Below are 22140 nucleotides of genomic sequence, written 5' to 3'. Positions count from 1 at the left end.
AAATCTATACTAACCATATCCTAACTAACTTTTCTTGCATTATAGATGTATTCTAACATGTCATGGTTACACAATACGTCAGATAAATCAAAAGACCCATATACACAATACATGTAACTGATCAATCCTAGATTATCCTATTAAGGTTAATCAAGGATTAAGTGCAATGAGGGGGTATAATGGATGTCGATTATGGTTTTGGGACCTTATTGTCATATTTCGTTAAGTGCTAAACGATCAACAACCATGTCCCGGTCTTCGTAAATTACCTTAACCAAACAATAATCAAGTCTCGGGCAAAGTCACGAGAGAGATTAATATGGCTAGAGCAATTCTTCCAGAATCAACAACCTAAAATGAGAGGCCAAGCTCCCTATTTATAGGTTCAGGAGTTATGCGGAAGTAAGATGTGCGGGCACTTAGGCATTCCGCACAAACACTGCGAGAATCCATCGCACTCTTTAATATTCTGCGTAATCCTACCGCGTTCATTTGGGCTTTACCGCGGTTTCAGTGTCTTGTGCTTTTGCCTTTAAATGCCTTTCCGCATTAAAAATATACATATACATATGTATGTATATGATCAAGTCCCCCAGTTTATTGTGTTACATTTTTGCAAAAAACGTAAGACAATAAACTCTAAAAAATAAAATTTGAAGTTTATCCGCATGTGCATACAATTCACGCAAAATGTTTCGCGTAAAGACATGATTCATGTTTACAACGGCTATTTTTCCATTCGCTGAGTTTTTATTGCGTATATAGTCGTTGAATAAAAATACCGTTGAGATGTATTCTCTCAATATATATATAGGAGCTGATTTATCATATCATCCATCATATTTTGTCTCTTTCTCATATTATCCATCAATACCAACATCCCTTTAAAACCCTTTCATTTTACACACACAATCTTCTCATTCATTTATCATTATGAGGGTTTCCGAGATTGAAAAGAAAGATGACACAAAACAATTTCTAGCAGAGAGGCTCAAAAGCCCTGAATCAAGAGCATCATTAAAACCTGCACCGAAATCTCCTACCACTAGCACCCAGCAAACAACTTTGACTCCCAGTAAACGACCTGCCACATCTCCTCTTTCAGGATCTTCAAAGAGGTTTACGCGGTCTAGCTCAGTTGTTCCCACTGCATCCGAGACTGGTAATGTACAAATGACGTTTACTATTGTTGCTTTAATTAACACCTATATTGTTCGATTATGTTAATAAATCTTTCTCTTCCTCAGCAGAAGCATCTATTACTCCACCACCATCAACACAGACAAGTTCTCCACCAACATTTGATTTATCCAAATACGAAGACATTTGGCGCACTCCTCCCAGCACTGTTAAATCAATTAAAGTGGATGGCCTTCAAGGCTATTTATGCGCCTCTCCAGAAGCTGCACTGGATCAACGGCAGCATATGAAGCTTGCCCTTCCTCATGATTTGCACGCTGAGTATAGCAAACTCTCACATAGCGACACATTCAACTGCTATGCCCAAAACATCTATATGTCATTTGCATCTGCGTTCGATGCAATGTCACGCCAAGAAAAGTTTACTGAATTTTTAAAAAGGAACAAACCAAGCACGCAATCACTCAGTCCCAACTGTCATCCACCACCACAGAATTACAAGCAACAAAAAATTCTGTGGATGACTTGAAAAAACAACTGTCTGAGAAAGCCATTGAAATGGACAATCTTCAAGCCACCCATGATTCAATGAAAACCAAGCTCCTTCAAACCCAAACCGAGCTATCTGCAGCTTTATCCGCAAAAATGACTGCGGAATCAAACTACGCGAAACTTCGCGAATATCTACCTGAACTTGGGCAAAAAGTTATGGATTCTGCCGATGTTTCACAACGATTTGATACGTATGTCACCGCACTTCAACAGCTTGAGCGGGTGAAATTTTTGCAGGAGATTAGCAAGATTACTGTTCTATTGGAACCAATGCCGGAATATATTGAGAAATTAATCTGCCCTCTTAATAAGGTAGAAGAAATGGTCGCATTGGCCAGGGAAGGAATCCGCGTTATTCCTATTCCAAAATTAGAGGTGCTAAGTCAAAAAAAGGATGCTCCCGTCGAAGACATTATTGATTTAGACTTAACCAATAAGGAATAGGATTTCGCAATTACACACGCATCTATAGGTGCGTTATAATGATTCGATTTGCTTGTACTTTCCACGGTATTATAATAAAATTTATTTATCAGTTGCAATTGTTTCCATTTAAATAGCGCTTTTCATAACATTATTCATAATTACGAGCATTGTCCTTTGCAATTTCATTGTTTACTATTGTGCACATAACAAACAATTACTTTATGCGAAACAACCTGTATGCACGTGCTATTCTGCACATTATGAATCTTCTGAGTCCGCCGAAACGATCCTTAGGTAAAAACTTGTGTTTATTGCGAAGCATCCAAGTATGGCTAGATCTAATACTTTGGGCAAGAGTTAGCAAACTGATTTCCTTTCGCATACACTTTAAACTATTTTTGTTAACTACCAAGTGGTCTTTACCATCACTTGTTTAATTTCATTTATGGTGTTGTATTAAAAGCATTATAATTACAAACTACGCATAAACACGCAATTGCTGCTATGAACAGAAACTTGAGCGTTATTCATTTCACATAATAGTGCAAACTTATTTTCTATGCATTAACATGAATCCCTAAAATGCGCATAGAATTTCGCACATTTCTTTTGATTACACGTAATATCTTTTCAACAAAGTAGCATGCCACACGTTAGGTATGTTACGCCCTTCAATGTCCTGAAGTTTATAAGAGCCTACCGCATTGATTCCCACTATTTGGTATGGACCTTCCCAATTGGGTCCCAACTTCCCTTGTTTTTCAGCACGACTTGCTTCATTATTCCGCAAAACCCATTCCCCTACATCAAAGGCTAATGCGCGTACTTTTTTGTTGTAATACTTAGCAATTTGTTGCTTATTATTTGCTTCGCGTATTGCGGCCATACGCCTGCGCTCTTCAATGAAATTTAGGTTTTCACAAATGCCATCTGCATTCGCACTTTCATCAAAATTAGCAACCCTATGCGTCTCAACAAAGACTTCCGTGGGGATCATTGCTTCTTACTAGGCTAAAAGGTGTTTCGCCTTTACTTTTCTTGAAAGTAGTACGATGAGCCCATAGTACATTTGAAAGTTCATCAACCCACCCATTCCGCTTTTCATTCAAATGCTTTTTAATACCACTAACAATATCACGATTAGTGACCTCGCACAACCCATTTGCCTGCGGATGTGCCACTGATGTAAATTTTTGAATTATATTCAAATCCGTACACCAACTTAAAAACGGATCCTTTGCAATCTGTGCTCCATTATCACTTACAAGCTCCGCGGAATACCAAATCTGCAGACACTGTATTCCCATACAAAATTCCGCATTTGCACGCCAGAGATTGTGCGTAAAGCCTTTGCCTCTACCCATTTAGTGAAATAATCAATGGCTACAATCAGGAACTTTACATTCCCTGCTCCTGGTGGAAAGGGTCCCACAATATCAATGGCCCATTTATAAAATGGCCATGGTGAATCAATTGGAATCATGTCATGCCTTGGTTTGCGATTCTGCGGTGCGTGCCGTTGACAGCTTTTACACCTTTTTACTGTTTGTGCAACATCACAATATAGGGTAGGCCAAAAGTAACCCATTCGCATTATTTTTGTGGCAATCATTTTATAACCTGAATGAAGAGCACAAGATCCACTATGCACTTCCTCAACAATCGTTGCTGCTTCTGCGGGCCCTACACACCGCATTAATGGTCCCAAATACGATTTGCGATATAACACATCATTTTGAATCACATACATACGTGATCTTTCGCGTGCCAAACGAGCTTCCTTTTTATCTTCTGGTAATGCATCATTTTGCAGATAATTGACAATATGATCCATCCAATTTGGTGCAACCTCTTCGATAGCCGCAACAAATAAACTTCCATCTATGGATTTATTGGGAAGTTCTTCTACCCAGACCTGCTTTTGAAAGTGCGAAAATGCAAATGCAGCGAGTTTGCTCAACGAGTCCGACTTTTTATTTTGACTTCTCGATACTTGTGATAACTCAAAGAATTCAAATTTCTCCGCGGAATCCTGCACAAGTTTTAAATACTTCTGCATAGACAATTCATGGGCTTCAAAAGAGCCATTGAATTGGTTTGCCACCAGCTGCGAATCAACATATGCGCGCAACTGCGAAATATTCATCTTATGCGCCATATTTAATCCTGCAAGCAACGCTTCGTATTCAGCCTCATTGTTTGTTACTTCAAAATTAAAGCGTAGCGCGTATGTATGTTCTTCTCCATTTGGTTTGGACAACACTAATCCCGCGCCTGCTCCTTCAATACACGATGCACCATCTGTATATAATCCAAGTCACCCGTCATTTCTGCAAGGTAATCAGCCAAAACTTGACCTTTTACGGATGTACGCGGTAGATACGATATTTTAAATGCTCCAAGCTCAATTGCCCATTTGGCAAGTCTTCCAGATATCGCAGGGGTGCTCAAAACATTCTTAACCGGCAAATCAGTTAAGACATGTATTGGATGACCTTGAAAGTATCTGCACAACCTTCTTGACGTCAAAACTAACGCGTAAATAAATTTTTCAATCGGCGCATAATTTATATCACTTCCCGCAAGTGCCTTGCTAACGAAATAAACTGGCTTTTGGATCTTGTTCCTTTCCGCAACAAGTACTGAGCCAAGTGCTTCATTCGCAACCGATATATAAAGGTACAATATTTCGCCATCAACAGGTGCGATCAATGTAGGCAATGTAGCAAGTAATTGCTTCATCTCTTGAAATGCCTTATCTGCTTCTTCAGTCCATACAAAGTTCTTCTGCTTCAAACAACCTTTAAGAGTGCGAAAGAAAGGCAACTGTCTTTCCGCGGCCTTTGAAAGAAATCTGGTTAAAGCCGCAATTTTTCCAGTTAGACTTTGTACTTCCTTAACGGTTTTAGGCGCGGTCATGTTTTCGATTGCAGCAATTTTCTTAGGATTTGCTTGTATACCCTGCTCAGTGACATAATATCCTAGAAACTTGCCTTCCCTTTCCCCGAAACTGCATTTAGACGGATTCAATTTCATGTTGATTTTTCACAAACTTTCAAATGTTTCTTGCATATCAATCAAAATATTTTCTTGCGTTTCGCTTTTAACAACAAGATCATCAACATAAGCCTCCAGATTACGACCTATCTATCCTTCAAACGCTTTATCAATTAATCGCTGATAAGTTGCTCCCGCATTTTTAAGTCCAAAAGGCATTTTAATATAACAATAAATGCCTTTTCAAGTATGGAACGCGGTTTTATCTTCATCTTCCAATGCCATTGGTATCTGATGGTATCCTTTTGCAGCATCTAAAAAATACTTGTAAGGATAGGCGTGCAAAGATTCCACCTTAATATCAATTTCAGGAAGTAGATAATTATCTTTCGGACAAGCTTTGTTTATGTCTTTGAAGTCTATACACATCCTCCACGATCCATCTCGCAACCCATGTTTGATATTTTACTTCGCGCAATATTCCTGCATTAACTAATTTAGCAACTTCCGCAGATACCCACTTCATGCAATCTGGAGCCATTCCTCTGCGCTTTTGCACAATAGGCTTTAACGCCGGATTAGCATTTAATCTATGTTTAGCAACATTACGCGGAACCCCAGTCATATCTTGCTCACTCCAAGCAAATACATCCATATACGCAACAAGCAATTGCACAATCTTCCTTCGTATTTCCGCATTTAATTTAGCGCCAATTTTAATTTTTTGATCAACATACTTAGGATTCACAACAACCATATTATATTCTTCAATTTTATGCGTAACAACTGTGTCTTGCGTGCTTATAGCAGCACAAATTGGTGGCATAGTCATAGAATTTATTGTTGCCACACCTTTGCAAGTAGTGAATTTAACCATTCCGTGTATTGTAGATGGCACATTTCTAAGCTTTCGCAACGCAGATCTTCCCAATAACATGTTATAACGAGAGGCAGCGCGTATAACATAGAAATCTAACTGCGTTTTCCTTGTCAACTTCACCTCTATTTCGTCGCACAATTCAATTTCTAATGATAATTGCCCCATGGGCCAAGTGGATTCACCCGCGAAACCAGATAAGGATATCGCGGTTGGCTTTAGATCTGCTTTGATACATTCTGGTAGTTGACGAAAGCATTGCTCGTATATCAAATCTATACTACTACCAGTATCAACATGTATTTTCATAATTGTGATCCCCGTATTTGCGATTTTACACGATATGACTAATGGCATGTCATTCATTTCACGATTTTGCGCAAATGGAAATGTAATAGGCACGAATTGCCATTTTTCAAACACTTCTACTGCTTTTCGCTTTTTGAATCCTTTTTTCTTGTGTATTATGCTTACTATTCTCGCATCTTGCACTTTTTTCAGTTCTTTTGACAAACTTTTGTTTAAACAGGTTTCGCGTTGATCAATCCTAGATTATCCTATTACGGTTAATCAAGGATTGAGTGCAATGAGGGGGTATAGTGGATGTCGATTATGGTTTTGGGACCTTATTGTCATATTTCGTTAAGTGCTAAACGATCAACAACCATGTCCCGGTCTTCGCAAATTACCTTAACCAAACAATGATTTAGTCTCGGGCAAAGTCACGAGAGAAATCAATATGGCTAGGGCAACCCTTCCAGAATCAACAACCTAAAATGAGAGGCCAAGCTCCCTATTTATAGGTCCAGGAGTTACGCGAAAGTAAGTTGTGCGGGCACTTAGACATTCCGCATAAACACTGCGAGAAGCCTTCGCACTCTTTAATGTTATGCGCAATCCCACCGCATTCACACTGCGGTTCAATTGTCTTGTGCTTTCGCCTTCAAATGGCCTTTCGCACTGAATATATACATATACATAAGTATGTATATGATCAAGTCCCCCAAGTTTATTGTGTTACATTTTCGCAGAAAAAGTATGACAATAAACTCTTAAAAAAGAAAAAGTTATAGTTTGTCCTTTTGTGCATATGATGCACGCACTACAGTGAGGCATAAAAGTATTATTATTTTTCCGTAACGGCTATTGTTATTTGCTGAGTTTTTATCTGCGCATATAGCCGTTAAGGGATTATACCGTTGAAATTACATTTTCCTCCATATATATAGAAGTTGATTATCATTTTTTCCATCATACTTTCTCTCTCCGTTATATTGATTCATTCACACAAACAACTTTCACATTTACTCATCATCATCATCATGAGGGTTTCTGAAATCGAAAAGAAAGATGACACAAAAGCATTTCTCGCAGAGAGGCTTAAGAGCCCCGAGTCAAAATCATCATCAAAGGCTGCACAAAAATCTCCTACCACCAGCGCTCAATGAACAACAATGACTCCCAGCAAACGACTCGCTACCTCTCCACTTACAGGATCCGCGAAGAGGTTTACGCGGTCTAGCTCAGTTGTTCCACCTGCATCTGAGACTGGTAATGCGAATCGTCACATATTATAATTTGTATTTCCAATAACACCTATAGTGTTCTGTCATTTTAATATTTCTTCCTTCGTTTATATTCCTTATACGTGTTGCAGCAGAGACATCCATTACTCCACCACCATCTACACAGGCTAGTTCTCCACCAACCTTCGACTTATCCAAATATGAAGACTTCTGGCGCACTCCTCCCAGCGCAATAAAGTCAATCAAAATAGATGGCCTGCAGGGTTATCTATGCGCCTCTCCAGAAGCCGCACTGGACCAAAGGTAACATATGAAGCTTGCCCTTCCCCATGATCTACGCTCTGAACTTAGCAAACCTTCATACAGCGACTCATTCAACTGTTTCGCGCAGAACTTCTATATGAAACTTGCATCTGCATATGATGCAATGTCCCGACAAGAGAAGTTTGCTGAAGTTTTGAAGAAAGAACAAACCAAGCATGCAATCACACAGTCCCAACTCTCTTCCATCACCACGGAATTGCAAACAACAAAAAATTCCGTGGATGATTTAAAAAAGCAACTTTCTGAAAAAGCAATTGAAATGGACAACCTTCAAGTCTCGCATGATACAATGAAAAACAAACTCTTGCAAACCCAAACTGAACTAACCGCAGCCTTATCCACAAAAGCAACCGCGGAATCTAGCTTTGCGAAACTCCGCGAACATTTTCCTGAACTTGGGCAAAAAATCATGGATTCTGCGGACGTTTCACAGAAATTTGATACTAATGTGACTGCGCTACAATAGCTTGAGCGAGTAAAATTTCTTCAGGAGGTTGGCAAGATTGCTGTTCTTCCGGAGCCAATGCCAGAGTATATTGAGAAATTAATCTGCCCTATTGAAGAGGCAGAAGAGATGGTCGCAATGGCTAGGGAAGGAATCTGCATTATCCCCATTCCAAAATTAGAAGCTATAAGTCAAAACAAGGATGCTCCCGTCGAAGACATCATTAGTTTAGACTTAACTACCCAGGAATAGGATTTCGCATTATGTAAGCGCATTTATAAGCGCGTTTTAATGATATGATTTGCTGTACCTTCCGCGGAACTTATAATAAAATTTTATTTATCAATTGCAATTGCCTTTATTTATATAGCGCTTTGATTATATCATTCATAATTACTAGCATTGTCCTTTGCAATTTCATTGTTTATTATTGTGCACATAACAAACAACTACTTTATGCGAAACAACCTGTATGCACGTGCTATTCTGCACATTATGAATCTTCTAAGTCCGCCGAAATGATCCTTAGGCAAAAATTTGTGTTTATTGCGAAGCATCCAAGTATGGCTAGATCTAATACTTTGGGAGAAAGTTAACAAACTGAATTCCTTTCGCATACACGTCAAATTGTTTTCATTTAGCATCAAGTGGTCTTCTCCATCACTTGTTTGATTTCATTTATGGTTGTATTAAACGCGTTGTACTTTGAAATTACGCATAGACATACAATCATTATGATGAACAAAAACCTTTAGTTTTATTCATTTTACACAATATTGCAAACTTATTTGCTACACACATTAACAATAATCACTAGAATGCACATAAAATTTCGCATACTTTTGTTATTTACATATAATATCGTTTCAACAAAGTAGCATGCCACGCGTTAGGTATATTGCGCCCTTCGATGTCTTGGAGTTTATAAGAGCCTGCTGCATTAATTCCCACTATCGGGTATGGCCCTCCCAATTGGGTCCTAACATTCCTTGTTTCTCAGCACGACTTGCTTCATTATTACGCAAAACCCATTCTCCAACATCAAAGGCTAACGCGCGCGCACCTTCTTGTTATAATACTTAGCAATTTGCTGCTTATTATTTGCCTCACGTATTGCGGCCATAAGACTGCGTTCTTCAATGAAATTTAGATTTTCACAAATGCCTTCCGCATTCGCACTTTCATCAAAATTAGCAACTCTGTGCGTTTCAACAAAGATTTCTGCGGGGATCATTGCTTCGGAACCATATACTAGGCTAAAAGGTGTTTTGCCTGTACTTTTCTTGAAAGTAGTGCGATGAGCCCATAGTACATTTGAAAGTTCATCAACCCATCCATTCCGCTTTTCATTCAAACATTTTTTAATACCGCTAACAATGTCGCGGTTAGTGACTTCGCACAATCCATTTGCTTGCGGATGTGCCACAGATGTAAATCTTTGAATTATATTTAGTTCCGCTCACCAACTTAAAAATGGATCTTTCGCAATCTGCGCTCCATTATCACTTACAAGTTCCCGCGGAATACCAAATCTACATACAATGTATTCCCATACAAAATTCCGCACTTGCACTCCAGTTATTGTGCGTAATGCCTTTGCCTCCACCCATTTAGTGAAATAATCAATAGCTACAATCAGGAACTTTACATTTCCTGCACCTGGTGGAAAGGGTCCCACAATATCGATGGCCCATTTATAAAATGGCCATGGCGAATCAATTGGAATCATATCATGTCGTGGTTTGCGATTCTGCGGTGCATGTCTTTGACAACTTTTAGACCGCTTAACAATTTGCGCAACATCACGATATAGAGTAGGCCAGAAATAGCCCATGCGCATTATCTTGCCAGCAATAGTTTTATATCCTGAGTGAAGAGCACAAGATCTACTATGCACCTCTTCAACAATGGTTGCAGCTTCTGCGGGTCCCACACACCGCATTAATGGTCCCAAATATGATTTACGATATAACACATTATTTTCAAGTACATACATGGGTGCTCTTTCGAGTACCAAACGAGCCTCCTTTTTATCTTCTCGAAACGTACATTTCGCAGATAATTGACAATGGGATCCATCCAACTTGGTCCAACTTCTTCTATAACCGCAACAAATAAATTTCCATCAATGGACTTATCAGGAAGTTCTTCCACCCACACCTGTTTTTGAAAGTGCGAAAACGCTAACGCAACAAGTTTGCTTAACGCGTCTGCTTTTTTATTTTGACTTCTCGACACTTGTGATAATTCAAAGAACTCAAACTTTTCTACAGATTCCTTTACAAGTTTCAAATACTTCTGCATGGACAACTCATGTGCTTCAAAAGAGCCATTGAATTGATTTGCCACCAGTTGTGAATCAACATATGCGCGCAGCTGCGTTATATTCACATCAAAATTAAAGCGCAGTGCGTACGTGTGCTCTTCGCCACTTGAATTTGTCAACACTAGCCCCGCACCTGCCCCTTCAATACATGAGGCACCGTCTGTATATAAATCCCAGATCTCATGCGAAGGTGGCGTTAATTGCGTTCTTTCATGGATTACCTCTAATTCACCCATCATTTCTGCGAGGTAATCTGCCAAAACTTGCCCCTTTACGGATGTACGCGGTATATATGATATTTCAAATGCTCCAAGCTCAATCGCCCATTGGGCAAGTCTTCCAGATACCGCAGGTTTGTTCAACACATTTTTAACCGGCAAATCAGTTAAAACATGTATTGGATGACCTTGAAAGTTTCTGAACAATCGCCGTGAAGTTAAAACTAGCGCGTAAATAAATTTTTCTATCGGCGCATAATTTATTTCACTTCCCGCAAGCGCCTTACTAACAAAATAGACTGGCTTTTGAACCTTGTTCCTTTCCGCGATAAGTACTGAGCCAAATGCTTCATTCGCGATCGAAATGTAAAGATATAATATTTCTCCATAAACAGGCGCAATCAATGTAGGTAATGCAGCAAGCAATTGCTTCATTTCTTGAAATGCCTTATCAGCCTCTTCAGTCCATACAAAGTTCTTCTGCTTTAAACATCCTTTAAGAGTGAGAAAGAAAGGCAACTGTCGTTCCGCGGCCTTCGAAAGAAATCTAGTTAAAGCCGCGATTTTTCCAGTTAGACTTTGCACTTCCTTAACGGTTTTGGGCACAGTCATGTTTTCGATTGCGGCAATTTTCTTAGGATTTGCTTGTATACCCTGCTCAGTGACATAGTATCCCAGAAACTTGCCTTCCCTTTCTCCGAAACTGCACTTAGACGGATTCAACTTCATGTTTATTTTCCGCAAACTTTCAAATGTTTCTTGCATATCTACCAAAATACTTTCTTGCGTTTTACTTTTTATAACAAGGTCATCAACATAAGCTTCCAGATTGCGGCCTATCTGACCTTCAAATTCTTTATCAATTAACCGCTGATAAGTGGCTCCCGCATTCTTTAAACCAAAAGGCATTTTGATATAACAATAAATGCCTTTTCCAGTATGGAATGCGGTTTTATCTTCATCTTCCAACGCCATTGGTATTTGATGGTATCCTTTTGCGGCATCCAAAAAGCATTTGTAGGGATAATCATGCAAAGATTCCACTTTAAGATCAATTTCAGGAAGTGGATAGTTGTCCTTCGGACAAGCTTTATTTATGTCCTTGAAATCTTTACACATCCTCCACGAACCATCTGGCTTTTTTACCAAAACAGGATTTGCAACCCATGTTTGATATTTTACTTCGCGCAATATTCCCGCATTGACCAATTTAGTAACTTCCGCAGACAACCACTTCATGCGGTCTAGAACCATTCCTCTGCACTTTTGTACAATAGGTTTTAACGCAGGATTGGCATTTAATCTATGCTCTGCAACATTACGCGGAACTCCAGTCATATCTTGCTTACTCCACGCAAATACATCCATATACGCGACCAGCAACTGCACAATCTTCTTTCTTATTTCTGCATTCAACTTGATCCCAATTTTAATTTTTTGATCAACATACTTAGGATTTATAACAATTATATTATCATCTTCAATTTTATGCGGAACAATTGCATCTTTCGTGCTTATAGCCGCACAAATTGATGGCATAGCCATAGAATTTATCGTTGCCACACCCTTGCAGGTAGTAAATTTGACCATTCTGTGTATTGTATATGGCACTATGCCAAGCCTCCGCAACGCAGATCTTCCCAATAACATGTTATAACGCGAAGCAACGCATATAACATAAAAATCTAACCGCGCTTGCCTTGTCAATTTTTCCTCTGTTTCATCACACAATTCAATTTCTAAGGATAATTGCCCCATAGGCCAAGCAGATTCACCCGCGAAACCAGATAAAGATATCGCGGTCGGTTTTAGTTCCACCTTGATGCATTCTGGCAATTGGCAAAAACATTGCTCGTATATCAAATCAATACTACTGCCAGTATCAACATGAATTTTCATGATTGTGATCTCTGTATTTACAATTTTACACGATATGACCAGCGGCATGTCATTCATTTCGCGACTTTGCTCAAATGGAAATGTCATGGGCGTGAATTGCCATTTTTCAAACATTTCTACTGCTTTTCGCTTTTTAAATCCTTTTTTCTTATGTATTGTGCTTATTATTCTCACATATTGTTCTTTGTTCAGTTTTGCTAGCGAGCTTTCGCTTACACAAGCTTTGTGCGCTTTACGCACTTTCAAATTCTCATTTACAACTTTCTTAGTAAACGAAAGCTTTTGTTGCTTTGTCATTTCGCTTTGCTTGCAATTGCTGTTGCACAAATTACTTATTCCTGCAATATAAGACAGAAAACAACACGATTAGAATTAAAAAAATGAGTTGAATAGCTCGATTAAAACGAACGCGAATTTCTCATTTCAATTCTATTCGTGTCCCAGGGATGGCGCCAATTGATCAATCCTAGATTATCCTATTACGATTAATCAAGGACTTAGTGCAATGATGTAGTGACCCGAACTTTTCCATGTTTATATATATATTAAATGAAATTGTTATTTACATGATTAAGTGTTTCCAACATGTTAAGCAATAAAACTTGTTAAGACTTGATTAAATGAAATAGGTTTCATATAGACAATTGACCACCCAAGTTGACCGGTGATTCACGAACGTTAAAACTTGTAAAAACTATACGATGACATATATATGGTTATATATATAGTTAACATGATTTTATTATAAGTATGTATCTCATTAGGTATTTTAACAATGAGTTATATACATAAAAATGAGACTATTAATTTAAGAAACTCGAAAACGATATATATAACGATTATCGTTATAACAACGTCTTACTAGGTACATATGAATCATATTAAGATATTGATACACTTGGTTAATTATGTTAAATGATAAGTAAATATATTATTAAGTGTATTAACAATGAAATACATATGTAAAAATAAGACTACTAACTTAATGATTTCGAAACGAGACATATATGTAACGATTATCGTTGTAACGACATTTAACTGTATATATATCATACTAAGATATATTATATATCATAATATCATGATAATATAACAATTTAACATCTCATTTGTTATAATAAACAATGGGTTAACAACATTCAACAAGATCGTTAACCTAAAGGTTTCAAAACAACATTTACATGTAACGACTAACGATGACTTAATGACTCAGTTAAAATGTATATACATGTAGTGTTTTAATATGTATTCATACACTTTTGAAAGACTTCAAGACACTTATCAAAATACTTCTACTTAACAAAAATGCTTACAATTACATCCTCGTTCAGTTTCATCAACAATTCTACTCGTATGCACCCGTATTCGTACTCGTACAATACACAGCTTTTAGATGTATGTACTATTGGTATATAAACTCCAATGATCAGCTCTTAGCAGCCCATGTGAGTCACCTAACACATGTGGGAACCATCATTTGGCAACTAGCATGAAATATCTCATAAAATTACAAAAATATGAGTAATCATTCATGACTTATTTACATGAAAACAAAATTACATATCCTTTATATCTAATCCATACACCAACGACCAAAAACACCTACAAACACTTTCATTCTTCAATTTTCTTCATCTAATTGATCTCTCTCAAGTTCTATCTTCAAGTTCTAAGTGTTCTTCATAAATTCCAAAAGTTCTAGTTTCATAAAATCAAGAATACTTCCAAGATTGCAAGTTTACTTCCAAGTTTTCTAAATCCATTCCAAGTAATCATCCAAGATCAAGAAACTTTTGTTACTTACAGTAGGTTATCTTTCTAATACAAGGTAATAATCATATTCAAACTTTAATTCAATTTCTATAACTATAACAATCTTATTTCGAGTGGAAATCTTACTTGAAATTGTTTTCGTGTCATGATTCTGCTTCAAGAACTTTCAAGCCATCCAAGGATCCTTTGAAACTAGATCTATTTTTCTCATTTCCAGTAGGTTTATCCAAGGAAATTGAGGTAGTAATAATGTTCATAACATCATTCGATTCATACATATAAAGCTATCTTATTCGAAGGTTTAAACTTGTAATCACTAGAACATAGTTTAGTTAATTCTAAACTTGTTCGCAAATAAAAGTTAATCCTTCTAACTTGACTTTTAAAATCAACTAAACACATGTTCTATATCTATATGATATGCTAACTTAATGATTTAAAACCTGGAAACACGAAAAACACCGTAAAACCGGATTTACGCCGTCGTAGTAACACCGCGGGCTGTTTTGGGTTAGTTAATTAAAAACTATGATAAACTTCGATTTAAAAGTTGTTATTCTGGGAAAATGATTTTTATTATGAACATGAAACTATATCCAAAAATTATGGTTAAACTCAAAGTGGAAGTATGTTTTCTAAAATGGTCATCTAGACGTCGTTCTTTCGACTGAAATGACTACCTTTACAAAAACGACTTGTAACTTATTTTTCCGACTATAAACCTATACTTTTTCTGTTTAGATTCATAAAATAGAGTTCAATATGAAACCATAGCAATTTGATTCACTCAAAACGGATTTAAAATGAAGAAGTTATGGGTAAAACAAGATTGGATAATTTTTCTCATTTTAGCTACGTGAAAATTGGTAACAAATCTATTCCAACCATAACTTAATCAACTTGTATTGTATATAATGTAATCTTGAGATACCATAGACACGTATACAATGTTTCGACCTATCATGTCGACACATCTATATATATTTCGGAACAACCATAGACACCCTATATGTGAATGTTGGAGTTAGCTATACAGGGTTGAGGTTGATTCCAAAATATATATAGTTTGAGTTGTGATCAATACTGAGATACGTATACACTGGGTCGTGGATTGATTCAAGATAATATTTATCGATTTATTTCTGTACATCTAACTGTGGACAACTCGTTGTAGGTTACTAATGAGGACAACTGACTTAATAAACTTAAAACATCAAAATATATTAAAAGTATTGTAAATATATTTTGAACATACTTTGATATATATGTATATATTGTTATAGGTTCGTGAATCAACCAGTGGCCAAGTCTTACTTCCCGACGAAGTAAGATTCTGTGAAAGTGAGTTATAGTCCAACTTTTAAAATATAATATTTTTGGGATGAGAATACATGCAGGTTTTATAAATGATTTACAAAATAGACACAAGTGCGTGAAACTACATTCTATGGTTGAATTATCGAAATCGAATATGCCCCTTTTTATTAAGTCTGGTACTCTAAGAATTAGGGAACAGACACCCTAATTGACGCGAATCCTAAAGATAGATCTATTGGGCCTAACAAACCCCATCCAAAGTACCGGATGCTTTAGTACTTCGAAATTTATATCATATCCGAAGGGTGTCCCGGAATGATGGGGATATTCTTATATATGCATCTTGTTAATGTCGGTTACCAGGTGTTCACCATATGAATGATTTTTATCTCTATGTATGGGATGTATATTGAAATATAAAATCTTGTGGTCTATTGTTACGATTTGATATATATAGGTTAAACCTATAACTCACCAACATTTTTGTTGACGTTTAAAGCATGTTTATTCTCAGGTGAATACTAAGAGCTTCCGCTGTTGCATACTAAAATAAGGACAAGATTTGGAGTCCATGTTTGTATGATATTGTGTAAAAACTGCATTCAAGAAACTGATTTTGATGTAACATATTTGTATTGTAAACCATTATGTAATGGTCGTGTGTAAACAGGATATTTTAGATTATCATTATTTGATAATCTACGTAAAGCTTTTTAAACCTTTATTTATGAAATAAAGGTTATGGTTTGTTTTAAAAATGAATGCAGTCTTTGAAAAACGTCTCATATAGAGGTCAAAACCTCGCAACGAAATCAATTAATATGGAACGTTTTTAATCAATAAGAACGGGACATTTCAAATGAGGGGGTATAGTGGATGTCGATTATGGTTTTGGGACCTTATTGTCATATTTTGTTAAGTGCTAAACGATCAACAACCATGTCCCGGTCTTCGCAAATTACCTTAACCAAACAATGATTTAGTCTCGGGCAAAGTCACGAGAGAAATCAATATGGCTAGGGCAACCCTTCCAGAATCAACAACCTAAAATGAGAGGCCAAGCTCCCTATTTATAGGTCCAGGAGTTACGTGGAAGTAAGTTGTGCGGGCACTTAGACATTCCGCATAAACACTGCGAGAAGCCTTCGCACTCTTTAATGTTCTGCGCAATCCCACCGCATTCACACTGCGGTTCAATTGTCTTGTGCTTTCGCCTTCAAATGGCCTTTCGCACTGAATATATACATATACATAAGTATGTATATGATCACGCGTGCTCTATGCACCTTCAAATTAATATTTACAACTTTTTAGTAGCCAAAAGCTTTTGTCGCCTCGTCATTTTGATTTATTCTCAACTATTGTTACACGAATTTCATATTCCTACAACATAATGAAGAAAATAACACGATTAGAATTAGAAAATGAGTTTAATAGCTCGATTGTGATGAACGCAAACTTCTCATTCCAATTCTATTCGTGTCCCACGGATGGCGCCAATTGATCAATCCTAGATTATCCTATTAAGGTTAATCAAGGATTGAGTGCAATGAGGGGGTATAATGGATGTCGATTATGGTTTTGGGACCTTATTGTCATATTTCGTTAAGTGCTAAACGATCAACAACCATGTCCCGGTCTTCGCAAATTACCTTAACCAAACAATGATCAAGTCTCGGGCAAAGTCACGAGAGAGATTAATATGGCTAGAGCAATTCTTCCAGAATCAACAACCTAAAATGAGAGGCCAAGCTCCCTATTTATAGGTTCAGGAGTTACGCGGAAGTAAGATGTGCGGGCACTTAGGCATTCCGCACAAACACTGCGAGAATCCTTCGCACTCTTTAATATTCTGCGTAATCCTACCGCGTTCATTTGGGCTTTACCGCGGTTTCAGTGTCTTGTGCTTTTGCCTTTAAATGCCTTTCCGCATTAAAAATATACATATACATATGTATGTATATGATCAGTAACTACAATAGCGGTATTGTGGGTCATGATTGAGTCTTATACAATACGTGTATACTATGTACTACTAATTGTGGACTACTAATTGTGGACTACTAACGTTGGACTACTAACTTAACAACCTAAATCGTCAATACGTAAATACAAATATGATGTGAATATATTTCTATCATACTTTGATATATGTATATGTTATTATAGGTTCGTGAATCGATTCGAGGCCGAGTTCGATTTTCAACGATTTTAAAATCTATTCAAGTGAGTATATAGTCCCATTTTTAAACTCTAAAAATATTTTGGGATGAGAATACATGCATTTTATGTTTTACGCCATGGACACAAGTACTTAAAATATATTCTACGTTGAGTTGTACGACATTGCATATCTTCCCTAATAGCTTGGTAACTAATATTTACATGTTGTAAGAACATGTAAGCGCGAATCCTATTGATAGATCTATCGGGTTTGACAACCCCAACCGGGCTAGTCGCTCTAGTATCGTAAACGGTTGCATAGTACTTCATTTTTACTACACTTGGTAAAGGGTAGGGAGATTTCATAATAAAGGGAATATGCTACATTTATGGTTAAGTATGGTTACCGAAGCGCTCAACAACTTATAAAATATCTTTATTGAAATATTTATAACTATGAAATATTGTGGTCTATATTTATATCGATGCTAGCTTTAAACCTATATATCTCACCAACCTTTATGTTGACTGTTTAAGCATGTTTATTCTCAGGTCCTTAAGAAAGTCTTCCGCTGTTGCATTATCTGAGCAAGCTGTTCATGGAGTCTCATGCTTTTGTTTAAATGAACTGTTGCATTCAATAAAACCTTTGTCATGTATTATATTCGACTGTTATGTCACGTGTGTAGTATTTGGAAACTGATGTATTATGGGGATTATCTCTTAAATAATCACCTACTTGTTTAAAACATGCACTATGTATAATAATGGTGTACTTTTTATGAAGCAAATGCAATATTTTCTAAAACGTATCATATAGAGGTCAAATACCTCGCTATGGGACCAATGAATAACGTACTGCGTTTATAGTAATATGGATGGGTCGTTTCAGCAACACCCTCCTAAACATCAATTCTATGACTCAATATTTTGTGGCATGAGAAATCATTTTCGAAGATTCTCTTACCTAGTGTAAACTATTCATTGTAGCCAATAATTCACGTTTTCTTCTCATCCGCACTTAAACTTATGAGTAAGGATAAACCCTATATCAACTCGCCGTCTGTGAAAGGGTGTCACTCTCATTAACAGATCACACCTTTAGTACGATTCCCTTTCGGAAACTTAATATAAATTATTTTAATCTATGATCTTTGGTATCCTTTCGGAAGGGGATCCCTCAAACATTTATGACATTGATGTGTCTACTCTCACTTCATTAACTGCAACTAGATGTTATTCTAGTCAAGTTTCAACCTCTGTAACTGAAAAATCATAATCATAAAGATATATTCTGGAAATGTGCTTTCAAAAAATCCTTCCAAGGATAAGTTCACATGTATTATAGTATACTGAACGATATATTTTCAGTCAGACCATTTTGAGGTCATTTTAGTTATGGCTTGCTTTGCATATAAGCCTGATTAGTGATTCTTCAGCTGGCATCTCGTCTCATTTATTCACATTGGACATCATGTCTATGGTTACCTTCCGGAATTAAAAATTTGTACAAAAACATGCCATGCCTCAAACTATATGGTTGTGGTCTCCACGAACTTCTCTATGTTTATCTGCCCTAGTATTAAGGCATAAATGATCAAGGTTTTAAAAGAGCTTGGTAATATTCATAAGACATTTTATGTATCCAATTTACTGAAATGCTTGTATAACATCATCCCTTTTGAGGAAACCTAGTCAGATGACACACTTGTTATTACTTTGGATGATCTCTGCATTGATGATAAAATGGACTTCATCGAAGAACCTATAGAAGTTATAGATCGTGAGGTTAAACATTTAAAACAAAGCAACATACCTATTATTAAAATCCGTTGGAATTCACGAAGAGGCCCCGAGTATACCTGGGAACGTGAAGACCAAATGAAACGAAAATATCCTCATCTCTTCTCAATCGCTGATGTATCTGAGAAGTCCACCTAAAATTTCGGGATGAAGTTTTTATTAACGGGGAGGTACTATAACAACCCTCACTTTTCCACTTTTGTTTTGACTAAATTTCCCCTAGGGTTGTTATTTGAACATAATTAATACGATATACAACGTTGACCAAATATTAACTTTTAGTCGACACATTTTTTTAATTAAATTTTATATTATTTTTATAATATACTTTAGTTAATATTACAAGTACTAAAATTAATGTCTGACTACGTGTTAGTACATTCCTACGTATAACGTTTTTATTCGATGAATCGTCTCGGATTCCAAATAAACGATTTATATCTTCGTAATTTTCAAATCCGAATTATTTATGTACGACATTCCAATGTCGTATGAGTTAATAAAATATTCTTTTATTTTATTTCTTGAATTATTATTATTCTCCTAGCGTATTTAAATCGTGTAATATTATTCTTTTCTCTGATCGCGTTCGTTTAATTGTTCGGGCCACTTTGAAAGTCCACATAATAAAAGTAAGTGATGAATGAGCCCATCCTATCCCATGTTGGCTGATTTTTCTCATAAGTCCAAGACTTTTTGGCTAAGTCTTTATTTTAGTCCATCTTTTATTCAAATTTACTAGATAGTTATATTTAGAGATAAGATTGTATTTTCATTAAAAAATAATAATAATAATAATAATAATAATAATAATTAATAATAATAATAATAATAATAATAATAATAATAATAATAATAATAATAATAATAATAATAATAATAATAATAATAATAATACTCCCTCCCATGCTAATCACAACACATCCTCAATTACAAGCTTATATTATATAATCTCTTTATTTAAATAGATTACATTTGGATATTTGTTAAAAAAAATGAAATAAAACAATAATATAGTGATACTCCTCCCTACCGAGATTCCATGAGGCATTCTTAACATTTGAATTTATTTTTTTTATCTTAATACTACGGAGTGTTATAATTCAGTAGGCTTATAACTACCTTTAGTGGTTTGATTCTTGATGTTATAATTCAGTAGGCTTATAACTACCTTTAGTGATTTGATTCTTGATTAAGAATACTAATAATGAAGTGTAAGAACAAAGATGATAATGGAGAGAAAGAAAGAAACACTTTGTAAGTGTGAGAAATGGTGCAAGTTTAATGCTTGCATTCATGAGTATTTATAGCCTAAAATCTCAATATAAAAATACATACTTTGTGTACCAAAATTGACTATATGTATACACCAAAATTGACTATCCATATCTATATTATTATTATTATTATAACACTCCCCCTTGGATAGCAATTTTATTTTGTTGAAGATCAACTATAAATTACTGCCTCGTTAAAAACCTTGCTAAAGAAAACCCAGTGGGAAAAAACTTTAGCTAAGGGAAAAAGAGTGCAGCATGGAGTTGACTCCCCCTCAAGTAGACATCGCTTCAGCTGTTACATCTTTTGAACATGTCTCATGCCAATGTTATGAACGTGTGTTCTGAAAATAGCAGTTGGAAGTGCTTTCGTGAAAAGATCAGCAGAGTTTTTGCTAGATTGCACATATCTCATTTCAATCTGGTTGTCCTTAATGAGATTTTGAGTGTATGAGAAGAATCTAGGTGGTATGTGTTTTGTTCGGTCACTTTTGATATACCCTTCTTTCATCTGTGCTATGCAAGCTGCATTATCTTCATAGATAGTTGTTGGACTTTTATCGCGTTCTAGTCCACAAGAATCAGTAATGAGTTGTGTCATTGATCTCAACCAAAAACATTCTCGAGTAGCTTCATGTAATGCAATCACTTCGGCATGATTTGACGATGTAGCAACAAGTGTTTGTTTTTGAGAACGCCATGATATTGCAGTACCTCCATTTAGGAATACATATCCAGTTTGAGATTTAGCTTTATGTGGATCAGATAAATAACCTGCATCTGCATAACCAACCAAATCTTGTTTTGATTCGTTAGAATAAAATAATCCTAAATCAGTAGTTCCTCGAAGGTATCGAAATATGTGTTTGATCCCATCCCAGTGTCTTTTGGTAGGAGCAGAGCTGAATCTTGCCAACAAATTAACTGCAAAAGAAATGTCAGGTCTTGTACAATTTGTAAGATACATAAGAGCTCCAATTGCACTAAGATATGGTACTTCTGGTCCAAGAATGTCTTCTTGATCTTCACATGGACGAAATGGATCAGCTTCAACATTGAGTGATCTAACAACCATAG

At 36.3% G+C, this 22140-nt stretch overlaps 3 protein-coding genes across 3 annotated transcripts; all 3 read right to left on the bottom strand.

Moving 5' to 3' along the window:
- Positions 1-2731: 2731 nt before the first annotated feature.
- Positions 2732-4276, bottom strand: LOC139859869 (uncharacterized). The gene is made up of 3 exons (XM_071848637.1): positions 3400-4276; positions 3152-3298; positions 2732-3048 (listed from the first exon to the last, which is right to left on the bottom strand). The coding sequence occupies exons 1-3, from the start codon at positions 4274-4276 to the stop codon at positions 2732-2734; spliced, it is 1341 nt and encodes a 446-aa protein (XP_071704738.1).
- A 1221-nt stretch (positions 4277-5497) lies between these two features.
- LOC139859868 (uncharacterized) lies at positions 5498-6358 on the bottom strand. Its single transcript, XM_071848636.1, has one exon. The coding sequence runs from the start codon at positions 6356-6358 to the stop codon at positions 5498-5500; it is 861 nt and encodes a 286-aa protein (XP_071704737.1).
- Positions 6359-9335: 2977 nt separating this feature from the next.
- LOC139859867 (uncharacterized) lies at positions 9336-10229 on the bottom strand. The gene is made up of 2 exons (XM_071848635.1): positions 9828-10229; positions 9336-9629 (listed from the first exon to the last, which is right to left on the bottom strand). Exons 1-2 carry the CDS (start codon positions 10227-10229, stop codon positions 9336-9338), a joined length of 696 nt encoding a protein of 231 aa, XP_071704736.1.
- Positions 10230-22140: the final 11911 nt, after the last annotated feature.

The sequence above is a fragment of the Rutidosis leptorrhynchoides genome, chromosome 7, assembly GCF_046630445.1.
Source record: "Rutidosis leptorrhynchoides isolate AG116_Rl617_1_P2 chromosome 7, CSIRO_AGI_Rlap_v1, whole genome shotgun sequence".
Taxonomy (NCBI): Eukaryota; Viridiplantae; Streptophyta; class Magnoliopsida; order Asterales; family Asteraceae; genus Rutidosis; species Rutidosis leptorrhynchoides.
Note: the sequence above shows the minus strand (reverse complement) of the source record. Positions and strands in the feature narration are given on the sequence as shown.